The sequence below is a fragment of the Juglans regia genome, chromosome 1 (assembly GCF_001411555.2).
Source record: "Juglans regia cultivar Chandler chromosome 1, Walnut 2.0, whole genome shotgun sequence".
Lineage (NCBI taxonomy): Eukaryota > Viridiplantae > Streptophyta > Magnoliopsida > Fagales > Juglandaceae > Juglans > Juglans regia.
In genome coordinates this window covers 22623435-22639161 of record NC_049901.1, presented here as the reverse complement: position 1 = coordinate 22639161, position 15727 = coordinate 22623435, and the positions used below count along the sequence as shown (strand labels likewise).

Below are 15727 nucleotides of genomic sequence, written 5' to 3'. Positions count from 1 at the left end.
AACTCTGAAAAGGTCAAGCACATGACCTCCCATACTAAATGCAGACTCAGATGCAACCGTGGAAGCAGGCATGGCCAACAAGTTTCGTGCAATCTTTGCAAGTATAGGATAGTTAGACTCATTAATTTTCCACCAGGTTAACAAGTCAAAAGATTGGCGGAGTCCCTCACAACCATATGATAAATACCGATCTACCTCTGTTTTGACAATAGTAGATCTCATGACAAAAGATGTTTATACCACTCATGGAACCATTTTGTCTCACGTTTGCCATCACCATCATTTATGGTTCTAGATGTCGGAGTGGACTCATGTTTTCGGGTACCCGTGGTAGAACCGAACATAGTATTATACTCATATACAAATATGCTAATACATGTCTCACACTTGATACCAACTCTTCAGCACGAGTCTCATCATGAATTTTCTTCAAGTGGAAAGTAAAAAGCCCTAACTTGCTACGTGAATCAAGCACAACATCAATCAACATCAACAAGTTTGTCATATCTAATGACTCACAATACTTATTATATTTCGTTCTCATGTTTATGGTCATGCTCCTCAAATAACTACTATCACTCTCGCTCAATATAATCAACTCGTTTTGGAGATCACAAATCTCCGGAAAATTGGTATTGATTGTGACATATAAAGATCCAAAAAATCCAGTAGTGACATCATAAAACATTTTCAAAAACTTTACAAACACCCGCACTGTCTCCCACTCTCTAGCTTTAGGAGTTCTCATGTCTATTACCAAAGTAAGAGATGAAATTGTCATCCTCACTTTCCATCCGCCTAAAAGCCTTCTCACACTTCCCAGTTGCTTCCAACATCATGTAAGTTAAGTTCCATCGAGTCTGTACATCAAGAGACAACATTTTCTTATAATCAATTTTCTCTTTTTCTGCACATCTCTTAAACTTGTTTAATCTTGCAAGGGATGAGCGCACATATCTAACCACATTTCTAACTATTGTGATAGAGTCATTACACTCCTTCAAACCCTCATTCACAATAAGGTTCAAAATATGAGTACAACATCTCATATGCATATACTTTTCTCCCAACACATTCCTTGTCAAAAACTGTTTCAAATATGAAATTGTAGTATCATTTGAGCTTGCATTATCAATAGTTACAATAAATATCATATCAATGCCTCAATCAAGGAGGCGCAACTCAACATCTCTCAATAGTATCCCCTCGATCATTAGGGATTAAATAAAAATTAATATTTTTTTTCTACAATTCCCAATCACTATCAATGAAGTATGTATTTAGACAGATATAATTCAGATTTTGTACCGATATCCATGTATCAGTAGTCAACAAAATCCTCATGCCACCATCTTTAAACACATTTTTTTAGCTTTCGCTTCTCTAATTCATACAGTTTCATACAATCTCTTGCAACCAACACGCTTTCCTAAATCATTGCCCTTCAACAACTCTAAATGGCAACTCATCGCTAATTACTATCTCTGCAATCAACAACCTCACAGTGTCTTCACTATATTTGTGAGTTACAAGACTCCTTGTTATACTACCATCACTCTCTTCAACCCCCTCATCAGGTGTTGTCCCATTTGTCAATATTTTTTGTATCTATCCAAAAACCCACGTTTATGAGGATTTTTAGGACATGAAAGCAAATGGTTTTGCATGGTTGAAGTTTCATTCCTCCTTGAGTGACAAGTGTACATCTTGCCACAATAATTACACTTAGCCTTAAGATTATCTACAGAAAAACCCTCCACCTTCATAAAATCATCCCAAAAAATCGATAATCCTTCACTTTCCGTTTCTTAGGTATTGGACAAGTACCACTGGTAAGGGCACTAGGGGGTCTTGATGTTTGGGTCTCCCTCAAATTATCTCCTAAGTTAATGATTGATTCATTTCAATCAACATCAATTGGAGTCGACGAAGAATCCATCTAGTTTATAAAACAAAACATAAATGTTACATGTACATAGTATATAGTACATAACACAAAACAAATTACAATTACACAGCAGCTAGCTTGCAACATGGCAAACATTACCAGTCTAAACCTCTAATTTAGATTTTATTTCACTCATCTTTCCTCAATTTATATCAAACTATTTTTACAACACAATTAGAATATCATAAATTAACAATAATAAATTTTTTCATGCAAAATAAATATTAAATCGAATATATTAAGAACACTCAAGTGGGGATTCAGATTACGGTTCACAGTCCCAAGAATTCGCCCAAAAATTTTACAATGTCTGTACATACACAAATAAATAATTTAAACATCAACTAATATGAAAATTAGTATATCAGATTCTCAAACATAGAAAACCGATCACTCTATAACAGGCTAATAGTAGCTTTACAACATAACTTGTAAATTTTAATGAAAAAAAATTAACAATTAACAAAGATGCTTAAATGATAAATCGGGTCATTGACAACCTTGCAAAAAAATAGGTCACCAAACAAAGAGGTCAAGCGGCATGAGAGACGGAAGAGAGGGAAAGATATGAGAGTGCTTGGTCATAAGAAGGAGAATTATTGCTACCGTATGTCGGAGGGGAGGTCGTGAGGAGTTTCACCATTCTACTGGAAGGCTGAGAGCAGAGATTCTAAGAGAGGACAGAAAGGTAGAGAGAAATCGAGGAGAAAAAAAGGGAGGGGGAAGGCGACAGGGTATTAACCCTAAATCCAAACGGCGTCGTTTTACTTATATTTTTTTTCATATCCATTACGTGTAAAACAAAGCCGTTTAAATCACTTAATTGAAACGGTGTCATTTTACCTAATATATATATAGATATATTATATCAGCCAGTTCGGCAGTTTGAAGCTAGTTCAAATCGAGACCGAACCGACCAAGGTTAATTTCTTACATTTGCTACTGTTGGGTGATCGATTCTCCACCGGTTCAAGCTGGTTCCCGTTTGCAACGATCGGTCCCATCAGTTCCTATACACCTCTACTAGAGGGTGCCCAAATCTAGCCACCCATGGTGTCTGGCAAGGCGGAGGACAGGAGGGAATCCTTCCAAGGGGTGTCATGGTAACGGGTCATGTTCGTGTCGTGTAAATGTATGAACATTTTACTATATTGGTCAACACGAACACGACTTGTTAAGTTTAACGTGTAAAAATCTTAAATCCTAACACAACCCATTAACATAATGGATTGACACGACACTACACATTTTGACCCATTATTAATTAATCAGAAAATTAGTCAACACGACACGACACGACCCATTTCAACCTGTTTTATGTAAATGAGTTAAACTAACTCGAATAACCCATTTGACCTAATTCACATAATTTCACATAAAAACTAAAATCACAATGTCTCCCAAAAATATAAAATGAACTACTAATGAAAAATATCAATACTATTCGTATTTTAACATATAATAAAACCAATATTATAATCCAAACAATAAAAACACAAAAATCAAAATCCCAACAATACCAAATATTAGCATAAGTCCAAAATCACAATACAAATAATACAAACATAAACATATTGTAATAATATTAAAATTACAATCCCAAGAATAATAAACACAAATCTAAACATTTTATTGGTTTATAGAAGCAAGAGAAGCGTCGTCCTTGCTCTTGTTGTTGATATCCAACTCCATAACATCTTCTATTAGCACCTCCAATTTCATTTCTTGTGTTTCTATTTAAAAAATGGTATCAATCAAGTAAATAATATTAAAGTATTGAAAGCAGTACAGTCCATTATTTAATAAATTTAAAAATAACGCTACCTTACTCACCATATAACCAATCTATTGTGCAAACCAATACTTCAACAATATATGGTTTTAGTGCACTCCTAAACTGATCGATGATACACTCACCAACACTAAGGCCATGTTTGGTTTCACATATGGTCTTAACACATCTCAACATCCAAACTCCATTCAAAGACAAACACTTTTCAATTTTAAAATTTTAACTTTTTCCTCTAATCATTACCTAATCACTACAACTTTCTCAAACTTCTAAACAAAATAGAAAAAACTATTCAATTTTTTCAAATCTCAAAAAAAAAAAAATTAAAAAATTATACTCTAACAATATTTTAACTTTATAATATTTTTATTCAATTTTTTCTTTTTTATTTCCCAAAACTCCATAAAACATCCTAACTCAAATCATTTCACTATCATTCACAAACTATATGATGAGATTGCAAAGTGTCATATTTTTCTCCCTTAATGTTTAGTCTTTTATACTTATTTGGTGCCTAAATGTACTCATTATTCTTATATTTTTATTTAGGATGCAAATGGAGTCTTTTAATGCAAAACGAAGCTGATTGGGTGATTCTGGATAATTTCAATATTGCTTTGTAATCTGGTGATAACTCTCTCATCCAAGCTCTGTTTGAGATGATTCAAAGTTATATGGAACACCAAGACCAAACTTTACAACTTTCATGTTTTGAGTTTTGAAAGATACAGGCTGCATCAAGGTCGAAATCGGACTTGAAGTTGACACACCTGCACTGCTGACGTTCCAGAACGTTCGACCTTATCGTGCAATCCAAATATTCAATTTAATTGCAAACGTTTTCAAGATCTGGTATTGCACGAAAGTTATAGCTGGAAAACACCACTTTCCTAGTTATATTAGGACTCTATTTTATTTTTAGTATTTCCCTTAATTAAGTCAGATTTAGATATTATTATTTGAGGATAATGTTTAGAATATTTTAGAATATTTGGTAGGATTCTAATAAGGGGCATGGACGTGTAAAAGAAGGGGAAAATCATCATACTAGGGCATCTCTCTCCCCTCTTCTCTAACTTCTCCTTTCAGTTTTCATGATGGCCTTGTGTGGCTAAACTTTCATAATTGGTTGAAGGAAACGAAAGCCTCGGAATCAATAAAAATATGAGATCTAATTTGTTTTTAGTGTTCAATTTATGCTTTGAGTATCGCATGTTCTTTCGTGTCTATTTTCATGATTGTCTTATTTAATTACTAGGAGGTCTGCTAATTTATTATTCGTTGCAATCTCCTGCTAGATTAGATATCAAATCTGTAATAGTTTGATCCCTCTAATTTGTGAAGCAACTAAGATTTATGATTTGCTGCGTTAGAAATTATTAGATCTTAGGAAGAACGCTCAATAAAATTAAATGCAATCGCTTGTGCTTGTGTTGTTTAGGTTCATCAATCTCTCTAATTCTTAAGGCTGCTACTAGATTAAACATTTAGCGCTTGTCTTGGGTTGTTTAATAGTTAAGTTTAATTAGATCGCTTATTTTCTAATTAACTGCGACTAAGGAGAGATAAGAAAATAATTTCAACGATGAATATTCAAAGTATGAATTAATATATATTTGCATCGATGATCAGTTGTAAGATTCTGATGGTGGATGTTGACTTAGACCAAGGTTTGTTCTTTTGATTGATTTCGATACTTTAATTTGAATTGTTTATTAGTTGTTCTTTTTAAAATTGTTTTCGTTATACTCAAACCCCCCCTCCCAATCCTTGTTCACGTGGCATAAAACTAGGTTAAATACTCTTCGTGAGAACGATCCTTACTTGCACTACTACATGTATTTTTAGGAGTATAGGTTTTATTTTTGGTTGCCTATGACGGTACACCACTATATCATTACTATTATATCTTAGGAAGGAGTTTAAAGTTGATCAAAAAGTCATTCTATACCATTCATGGCTTCATTTGTTTTTGGGTAAGTTGCATTCTCGTTGGATTGGACCTTTTGTTACTAATTTTTTTCCTCATGGTGCAGTTGAAATTCAAAATTTAGCAACTTCCAAAGTGTTCAAGGTGAATGACCATAGACTTAAGCTTTTCTAAGAAGGTTTCCAAGTAGAGAATGTGAAAAAATTGGACCTTGAGGATCCAATTTATACTGATTGAAAAAAAAAGCCTTGAGTCGAGCCAACGACAATAAACAAAGGCACTGCTTGGGAGGCAACCCAAGGGGAGTTTGTTTTCTTATTCTAGCATTTATATTTTGGTTATTTTTACTTTTTCCTTGCATTTCACCTTACATGGGGGATAATGTAAGTTTTAAGTGTGGGGGAAGAGATTTAGGTTGTGTTTAAAAAAAAAAAAATTTTTACTTTTTGTTTTTATGGTTTTCAACGATTTTTGGTTGTGTGTCATGAGCAAGATTCAATTAAGTTTGAAAAATTCATAACATGATTGAATTAGTAATTTTCCAACTTAAAATTAATTAGTCTAGTTATTTTCCTTGAGAATGGTAGTGACTAAATTTGGTAGACAAAAGCCAGTGAGATTTTGAGTATTTAGACTGACACATCCATATCAGTCTCACTATTTTTTTTTTTCATGTGAGATATTCTTCCATGTATTTATTTCTCTAGAACTTGCCTTGGTTCTCTTCGAAATCATATTGACACATGTATGCATGAACATGATTAAGGCCCTCTTTGTTATAACCTATATAACCCAAATAGCTTATCTTGTAATTAATGTTTCCCTTTGTTGAACCCCTTTGAACTTTATTGTTTTTTTTTTTCGTTTATTGTGAACCCACATTACAAGCTTTAAACTCGAAAAACAATACATTTACCCAAGCTGTAAAGTTAGTGAAGAATTGTTCATCATTACGATATGTAAGAGTGTGTACGAAATAAGTGTGGGGGTGTCTGGATTTGTGGTATGGCTATGATTGGTGAAATGGAACATGTTCTCATTCTCAATTCGTGAGTTCTATTGTTGATGTAATTTTAGTAAAAAAATAATAAGAAGAAGAAATGAAGTGATGAAGGAAATTGCTTTTGATATTACAAACTATCTATGTTCATAATTCCTCCTAAAATTTCAATAAATGGGTTTTTTATAAGTGATATTTACAAGATGAAAGCTGTTGTGAAGGATCGTTCCTTGTCCTTTTGAACGATATCTTTTTTAATGCAGGAGCTTTACATAGTTTAAATGCTTTAAAGCCAAATTGAAGAAGCTGCTGAATGGAGTGATTGGTTTTACATGTATTATATATTTGAGCTTGACTTGATTCATTTTTGCTCCACTATTTCGATGGCTTTTGAGCTACACTCCCAAATATTTCTCACCTTGATCCTAAACCCCGTTGCAACTCTTGAAAAGTCCTAATGATTTGTGTTATGCATGTGATCTCAGTGGTGGAGAATGGAAGATATGCAAGCCTATGGTAGATCATTTCCATTGGAATGAATTTGAGTGAAACACATACCCTTCAAACACATGAGAGTCAAGTGTTTATTTTCATGAGGGTCTACGTATTTAGTTTACTCCATCTTCAAGTGAAAATGCTTACTAAGTAACTATAAATTGTTTAAGAATGTTCAAGATATGTTACGAGTTTTGAAGAGTTTGGTTGTTCTTTATTGATGGCATAGTAACCTTGATTTTCTAGGAAAGTGAATTTGAGTTTTGCCAGAGGACGAGCAAAAGTTAAGTGTGGGGGAATTTGATGGGAATGCAAGGTGTCATATTTTTCTCTCTTGATGTTTAGTCTTTTTATACTTATTTGGTCTAAATGTACTCATTATTCTTATATTTTTATTTAGGATGCAAATAGAGTCGTTTAATGCTAAACGAAGCTAATTGGGCGATTCTGGATAGTTTCAACATTGCTTTGTAATATGGGCATAATTCTCTCATCCGAGCTCCGATTGAGATGATTCAAAATGATATGGAACACCAAGACCAAGCTCTAAAATTTCATGATTTTATTTTTGAAAGATACTAGTTGCATCAAGGTCGAAATCAAGCTTGAAGTTGATGCACCTCCACTGCTAACGTTCCAGAATGTTCGACCTTATCGTGCAATTCAAATATGCGATTTAATTGCAGATGTTTTGGAGATCTGGTGCACGAAAGATACAGTTGGAAAACACCACTTTCATAGTTATATTAGGACTCTATTTTATTTTTACTATTTCCCTTAATTAAGTCAGATTTTGATATGGTTATTTGAGGATAATGTTTAGAATATTTTAGGAGATTTGGTAGGATTCTAATAAGGGGTATGGACGTGTAAAAGAGAGAGAAAATCATCATACTAGGGCATCTCTCTCCCCTCTTCTCTAACTTCTCCTTTCAATTTTCATGATGGTCTTATATGGCTAAACTTTCATAATTGGTTGAAGGAAACGGAAGCCTCAGAATCAATAAAACTGTGAGATCTAATTTGTTTTTAGTGTTCAATTTATGTTTTGAGTATCGAATGCTCTTTTATGCCTATTTTCATGATTGTCTCATTTAATTACTAGGAGGCCTACTAGTTTATTATTCGTTGCAATCTACTGCTAGATTAGATATCAAATCTATAATTGTTTGATCCCTCTAATTTGTGAAGCAACTAAGATTTGATGATTTACTGCGTCAGAAATTATTAGATCTTAGAAAGAACGCTCGATGAAATTAAATGCATCTGCTTGTGCTTGTGTTGTTTAGCTTCATCAATCTCTCTAATTCTTAAGATTACTATTAGATTAAACATTTAGCCTTTGTCTTGAGTTGTTTAGTAGTTAAGGTTAATTAGATCGCTTATTTTCTAATTAACTACGACTAAGGAGAGATAGAAAAATAATTCTAACGATGAATATTCAAAGTATGAATTAATATATATTTGCATCGATGATCAGTTGTAAAATTTCGATAGTGGATGTTGACTTAGACCAATGTTTGTTTTTTTGATTGATTTTGATAGTTTAATTTGAATTGTTCCTTAGTTGTTCTTCTTAAAATTGTTTTCGCTATATTCAAACCCCCCATCCTTGTTCACAGCATAAAACTAGGCTAAATACTCTTCATGGGAATGATCCTTACTTGCACTACTACATGTATTTTTAGGAGCATAAATTTTATATTTTGTTGTCTGCGACAGCACACCACTATATCATTACTATTTATTTTTTTTTTTTTTATCTCATTTCATCTTATTTGTATAATCAAATGAGGCATAAAGGTTCATTCAGATGCAATCATAGAAATAGGAACACTCAAAATCTCATAAGCCATATAAGCAAGATCAAGATAACGAAATTTATTGGTGTTTTATCTGTGTATCCAAACCAACTTTTGTGTTGAGTCTTTCCGAACGAAAAACCCCCCTAGCTCGTCCAAACCCCCAGATCTGTTGAAAGGGGGTGGGAGCTTCGGCTCCTCGCCCCCTCCCAATGCCCTCTTCCTTTTCTCTGTCTATTTACCTTCTATGTAGTGTTTTTATTTTATTTTGTGTTTTTAGGCCGAATAAGGGAGGATCGCCGTTCGAGTCTTTCCGGCCACCACTTCTCTACACGCACCCCACCGGTATGACGCCCAGCCGCCGATCTTCAAGACCTCCAAATCCGGCGTCCATCGGAGTGGCGCGTAGCCCGCACGTGCGGGACGAAATTCTAGACAGCGTTGGCGCGTGGCCAAGGCCACGGAGGAGCCCTCTCCCGACACCACGCTCGGTTGCTGTGGAACCTCTGACTCCGGGTCTTCCAAGTCTGACCGTCAGCTTTCCTCCCAGCGTGAACAGTTTCTGCACGAAACAATGCCGACCATTGTGTACTGTTCATCTGTTTTTTATTTTTTGTACTATATTTTTTGTACTGTAATGCCGACCACGTTCGTTTCTTTGTTGTTGTCCATTTCAGTGTTTTGTAGTTGTCTTGTTTTTGATGTTGGTGTTGCTTTTGTTGACCCGAGTGAGATTTGGGCCTTTAGATCGGAGTAATCCGGGACAAGGCTTTCAAGAGTGTTGGGCGAGGCTATGGCCGGTGGTTATACGTCTGGGCTGTTGTGGTCTGTATGTACACTGGGTGCTCGCTCCACCGAGCTCGAGATGACGATGCTTGCGGTGGGCGTGACGTCTGGAGTCTCACCAGAGCTTGTGGTCTTGTAGTTGTTAATGTGGTTATTTGTAGTTGTTTGTTAGTTTAGTTTTAATAAAATAGGAATAGGCTATAGGATTTGATGTCCATAGCAGTGTCCCGTACTCTTTTTCCTTGGGAAGATAGAGAGGACCTTTAAGTTCTGTTTTTACAGAGCGCTTTTTCTGTTACGAGAGAGTTTGATTAGAAGTTAAGGCAATGTCCGCCGCAAATGTATTTGTGTGTGGGGAAGCCCCAGAGCTGTTGCGTTAGTTGGCTTATAATTGGATTTTCTGTGTATTGGAACTTCTTGTATTGATAAGTCACATTTGTAACTTTGGTTTATTAATGAAATGAGTATGTTTCATTCAAAAAAAAAGATAACGAAATTCATTTCTTTTCCAAAAAGAAAGAATATCAAGGGGAGCATTTCTATATGCCCTAGGTTAATCCAAATAGAGCTTTAATTGACTTTTTTGTATGTGGGCAATAAGATGATCAGCTTGGAATGAATCAACAAAAAACAAAACAAAAACAAATATTTCAAGCCAACATGATATAAAACAACAATATAATATAAATCATTAAACAAAAAATATTATTTGTACTTATCTTCATTACTTGTCTAGTCCCTCTACTAAAATATTTGAACTAAGTTTTCATATTACAGACATTTCTTTCAGAAGATGTGGTTGAACTTGTGGGAGCACCGTAACTGTATTCCATGAAAAGAGATGCCAATTTCATACAAACATTCAAATACTCCAAGGAACCATTTCCATAAAACTTCTTATAAGAAACTCAACAAATTGCGAATTGAAGCTTGTATCAAGAATCTAATATAATTACTATAGCCAATATCACATTGAACTCTAACCAATATTTCTCAAACTTAACAATCATTTGATTAGACATTTTTCTCATGAAGTCATCCTCACTTTTACATTGTTCATTTAATGTCAAATAAATCATAAAAATTGCTGAAAAATACAAGTTGGCTTAAGGATATTTGGTTCCAGAAAAGTCACAACGGCATCATAAAAAACAACCAAGAAAGTGTTAATCTTCTCCACTTTATCCCACTCATATGTGGATAGAAAAAGTTTAAAATTTCAATCAGTCAACTCCTAATGGTAAAAAGCACAACGATAGAAAAGAGCACTCTCAAGTATAAGAAAAGTATAATTCCTTCTATTAGGAACATCTTGTCTCAGCCCTTTCTTACTATCCAAAGACATTTGATTGGTTGATTCTAAACATTTTTGTTTTCTTGTTTGTGATCCTTTGACATACTTGGTACTTTCATGATTGATTATATGAAAGTACCATCTCTTTTAACCCATCTTCTACTACCAAATTGATTATATGAGCACAATAACGAAGATGAAAAAACTCATTATCACAAACAATGGCTTTCTTAATGTTCAATTAAGTTCTTGACATCTTCACTAAAACATCATTTGAAGAAGCATTATCTAAAGTCAAAGTAAAAACTTTGTTTTCAATTCTCCACTCACATAGCAAATTATAATTTTTTTCAGACAATAATATGTCATTCTCTAGTGGTGCAATAAAATAAAAGTTCAACACAATTTTCTATAAAACCAAATCTTATCAAGAAAATGTGTCGTAATGCATATATAACCATAAGTAGTTATGTCCACACGTAAGAGGTCAAACTAATTCTACTAGGAGAATCATTCAACATAAATTTAACCCTTTTTTTCCAATGATACATCTTAACCAAATTGGCCTTATCGATATTTCTAGATATAAATGAAACATATGGACGCAAATATGGTAATAAAGATCTTACATCAAAATATTCAACAAAACGAAATGGCAATTCATGCTTCACACTACAACCTATCAATATGTCTCTAAATCAATGTGATGCTTCAAATTTTCTGTTCCATATTTGGTTGCTAGTCACTACCAAATATGTAGTTCCACACATCTTGCACTTGGCATGTGGGTTACCGATATTGTCATCACCTTTGTTAGAATCAGGATCATCTAAAAAAAACTCCACACATTTGATTGTTTCTTTCATTTCGCCTTCCCTTCCTTATTTTGACAACTTGCTGAGACATCTTCCAACAAATCCAAGTTACCCAAATCATTGTTTTCGCCTGCTGCCTCAGACATTTGACATTAAAAAAATCCAACATGAAAACTAGTCTAGCAGCAATTATAACACAACACCTATAATGTTTACACAACAACTATAAGTTAAACATAACATGTATAAAGATAAACACGTCAACTATAAAATAGCAATTTGTCAACCAAATCATCGTTCTTAATTTTGGTAGAGTAAGAATTGGGAACTATAATGTCCTCAGTTCATTAAGCTCAAATTATACAATGAAAATTGTAAGTCAAACAAACAATACAAGGCCCAATTCTGTAAGATTGAACTTCAAGACCTAGACAGATAGGAAGTGGAATATATTCTCTATCAATACAAGGAGTTCAAATGGCAAATACCTTCTCTGAGATATCCACAAGATTGTTCAATCTTGTGAACTTTGAATACTATATGTTGTTTCAAGTCTCGACGACTTACTACAAAAAACAAATAGTAAGTAGTAGCCCATAGATCCAAGCATTCAAGTTGGTGAAGCTAAACACTGCCATAGTATATAACAAACAAGTATGGTTTTACAAGTGTATAACAAGAAAATAAGCATCCAGAACATAAAAGGGAAGCTATCGATGGTGTATTAAAGAAGTCCCATGTTAGAGATTCAGACATTTATCAAATACCAACAAGTATTCACTATTTAGCAAGTATTTACCTTAGAGGTGGGAGTGGGGGCGGCGTGAGGCACATCACAAGATAGCAAGGCAATAGGCTAAGAAAGCAGGGCAGCACGATGTGAGGCAAAGGATGCGATTTGAGAGTTAAGAGATAAGGAGACCGAGAGAAAGGGAGTGGGGGCAGCCGGCAATGTGAGAGAGGACGACATGAGGTAGAGGAAGTGAGGGTTCAGGGAGGTGATCATGACTCGTGAGAGAGAGTTAGGGAATTAAGGCTAGGGTATTTTGGTTTTTAGGTTAAAAAAGATATATTTGTAATTTTGAGTAAAAAACTTAACGAGTCTAAACAGATCAGTAACGATTTAAGCAGATTGACCCGTTAGTGACTCGTTAATGAGTTGTGTTTTAACGGGTCAACCCATTTTGACCCGAACATTCATCAAACCCAAATTCACTAATTTCGTGTCGTGTTCGTATTGGATTAATAGGTCATGTCACATATTAACACCCCTATTCCTTGCCCTTCTGCCCAACGTTCTTTTTTAAAATTCTTATGATTTTTTCTTTTTATTTTAATTTACAATTATTATAATTTTGCTTTTTACTTTTTTGAAGTAAAAGAAAAGCTGAGCACATGACAGCTTTAGAGAGTGACACATGTCTTCCGTCATGTAGTATGAACTAAATTTGTAACAGAGGAGTTTAATTCTAAATCTGTGATAGCACGGGGTGTAAATCCTCAAAACAAACTACACAAGGGCTGAATATCAAAAAAGGTAAAGCAAATGGGGCTATTGACCATTTATGCCTAAAACTTTACACGTTATACCTTAAACTATTAAAAAGTCATGAATAATACTAGATACAGTTTTAGAGTGTACAAATCTCGCATACTTCTTTTAAAAAGGTGTGAGAGGTCAAATATTAAAAAATTAATTTTTTCATGTAGATCACATACTTACCTACTTTTTTTAAAAGGAGTACGCGGTGTTTGCATATGTTAAAACTGCAAATATCATTTTTCAAAAGTCACAATGTGCATAGTCTATTAAGATCTTATAATAAATATTGTAATTTTTTTTTATTCATTTTTATGGCCAGAATTAGCTAAGAATGCATTTATCAACTTTTGTAGGTCGGAAAATGTACCAATATTGAGAGTTAAAAGTCAAGAGCTTGATGGCTTAATGCCATTACTCGGTTCTTCAAATGAAAAATTTGGGTTCGAAACCCCCACCCTTTATATAAAATATATATATATATATATATTTATATTGAGAGATAGGAGTGTAAAGTATATCTACTAGTTTGAGGGGAAATATATTTTCCTCAGAGAATCAAAACATGAAATGCTCTTAGATAAGGTGACCCTAGTCAGACAAATATAGTTATTTCATTAATAACTGAATTTTTTTTTTGGGTATTGTTTGGGATGGACCCACTTCCAAAGTTAACTTCTTGGCTCGTTAATTCCAAAAGTTAACAAGTTCTGCTAGAGCAATCGAATAAGTGTTCCGAATTAGTCTACCGAACAGTGTATTTCATTTTTTTTTTTTTATTTTCTTTTTTTTATATATTTTTTTATTATCATAAATATTTTAAAAAAATAAAAAAATTCACAACATTATTAAAAAAAAATTCTTAATCACTAAGTAAAAAAAAAAATCATTCGGGACACTTTTTGAGTCCCAAATTTGAGATTCAAAGCATTTCTCAAAATTAACATATGAGTTAAACGCAAAATATTGGGCTCTTCAACATGGGTTTTCAAAATTTCCAAAGACTTATGTAAAGCCCAAGTGGCATATGCTTATGTGAAATAAACACTAGAGTTTAAGAACTAAAAATAAATAACTCTATTATAAGTCTTTTATGTACAAATAATACACTTTCTATCCTCTTAACAAATAAATATTTTACCGGTTATACCTTAAACTATTAAAAAGTTACAATGTGGAGACTCTAATAAGATTTGATAGACTGTGTAAAATCACTGATTTTCACCAATTTCTTATCCATTTTAAAGCTTAGAATTGGATAAGAATAATGCATTTATCAGTTTTGATAGTTATAGGCATGACTCGGATAAGTAACGTCGAGTTGGACTGCATTTCGGGCCTTTGAATTAATGGAGAGTTGAAAACAATGGGCTAAAAATAAGGATGTGAGGAGAGCTCCTCGCGTTGCGTGTGCCCGTTTGCGCCTCTCAAAAGCCCCTCACCAGTTCTCTCCCTCCCTCCCTTCCTTCCTTCATGAATTGAATTCTAATTTCTCAATTAAAACGGATGACTTGTTGATGTCAGTCCCACATTCCCAGCACCGGAAAACAACGACCTTGCACCCACTCTCACCCCCTCTTTCGCTATTTTTATACACTCTCTTCAGTGTGTTAATCAAGTCTCCTCAACTCTCACCATTACCCTTCCTCCTCATTCTCTCTCTCTCTCTGATCTCTTTCTCTCTGTGTGCCTGAAAGGAAGAAAAAAGAAATGAAGAAAATCAACATGATACTGAGGAAGTGCAAGAGCCTGTCAAGGCAACTGGGGAGATCTTCTTCGTATAGCAGCTTACGGTCCAAATCAACAAGGGAAGAATTATGGAATGGTGACATGCAAGATTATGACGAACATCACAAAACTGTATTCGTGGGAAGCACCAGAAAGCGATACGTGATTAGCTCCAAGTACCTTAGCCATCCTCTTATAGATGCCCTCATCGACAAAACAAAGCACAAGACTTCTTCAGGGGATGATATTTTGGTGGTCAGGTGTGAGGTGGTTCTATTCGACCATCTCTTATGGATGCTTGAGAATGCAGACCCAAATCTCAGCTCCGAGTGCTTGCAGGAATTGGCTGAGCTCTATGTTTTCTGAGGCCCCTGATGCTTGAGGTCTGGTGTTCAGGGACAGAAGCATACTGGGGTTCATCTCAGGTTGTGGCTTTTGCATCTGAGAATTGTAAGTGCATGCATGGCTCATTTCTTCTTCTTCTTCCTGATGCATATGATTGATCTCTGTCATAACTCCTTGGGAAATTGACAGACCCAACACATGATCCATGAGTTTCTGTTGTTCTATTCCATGATTCTTTATCCTTAAATTTAA

The 15727-nt window shown here is 34.4% G+C and overlaps 1 protein-coding gene across 1 annotated transcript; it reads left to right on the top strand.

Annotated features, from left to right (window-relative positions):
* Positions 1-14886: 14886 nt before the first annotated feature.
* On the top strand, positions 14887-15727 carry LOC108986635 (auxin-responsive protein SAUR78). Its single transcript, XM_018959316.2, has one exon. It carries the CDS (start codon positions 15113-15115, stop codon positions 15494-15496), a length of 384 nt encoding a protein of 127 aa, XP_018814861.1. The 5' UTR covers positions 14887-15112; the 3' UTR covers positions 15497-15727.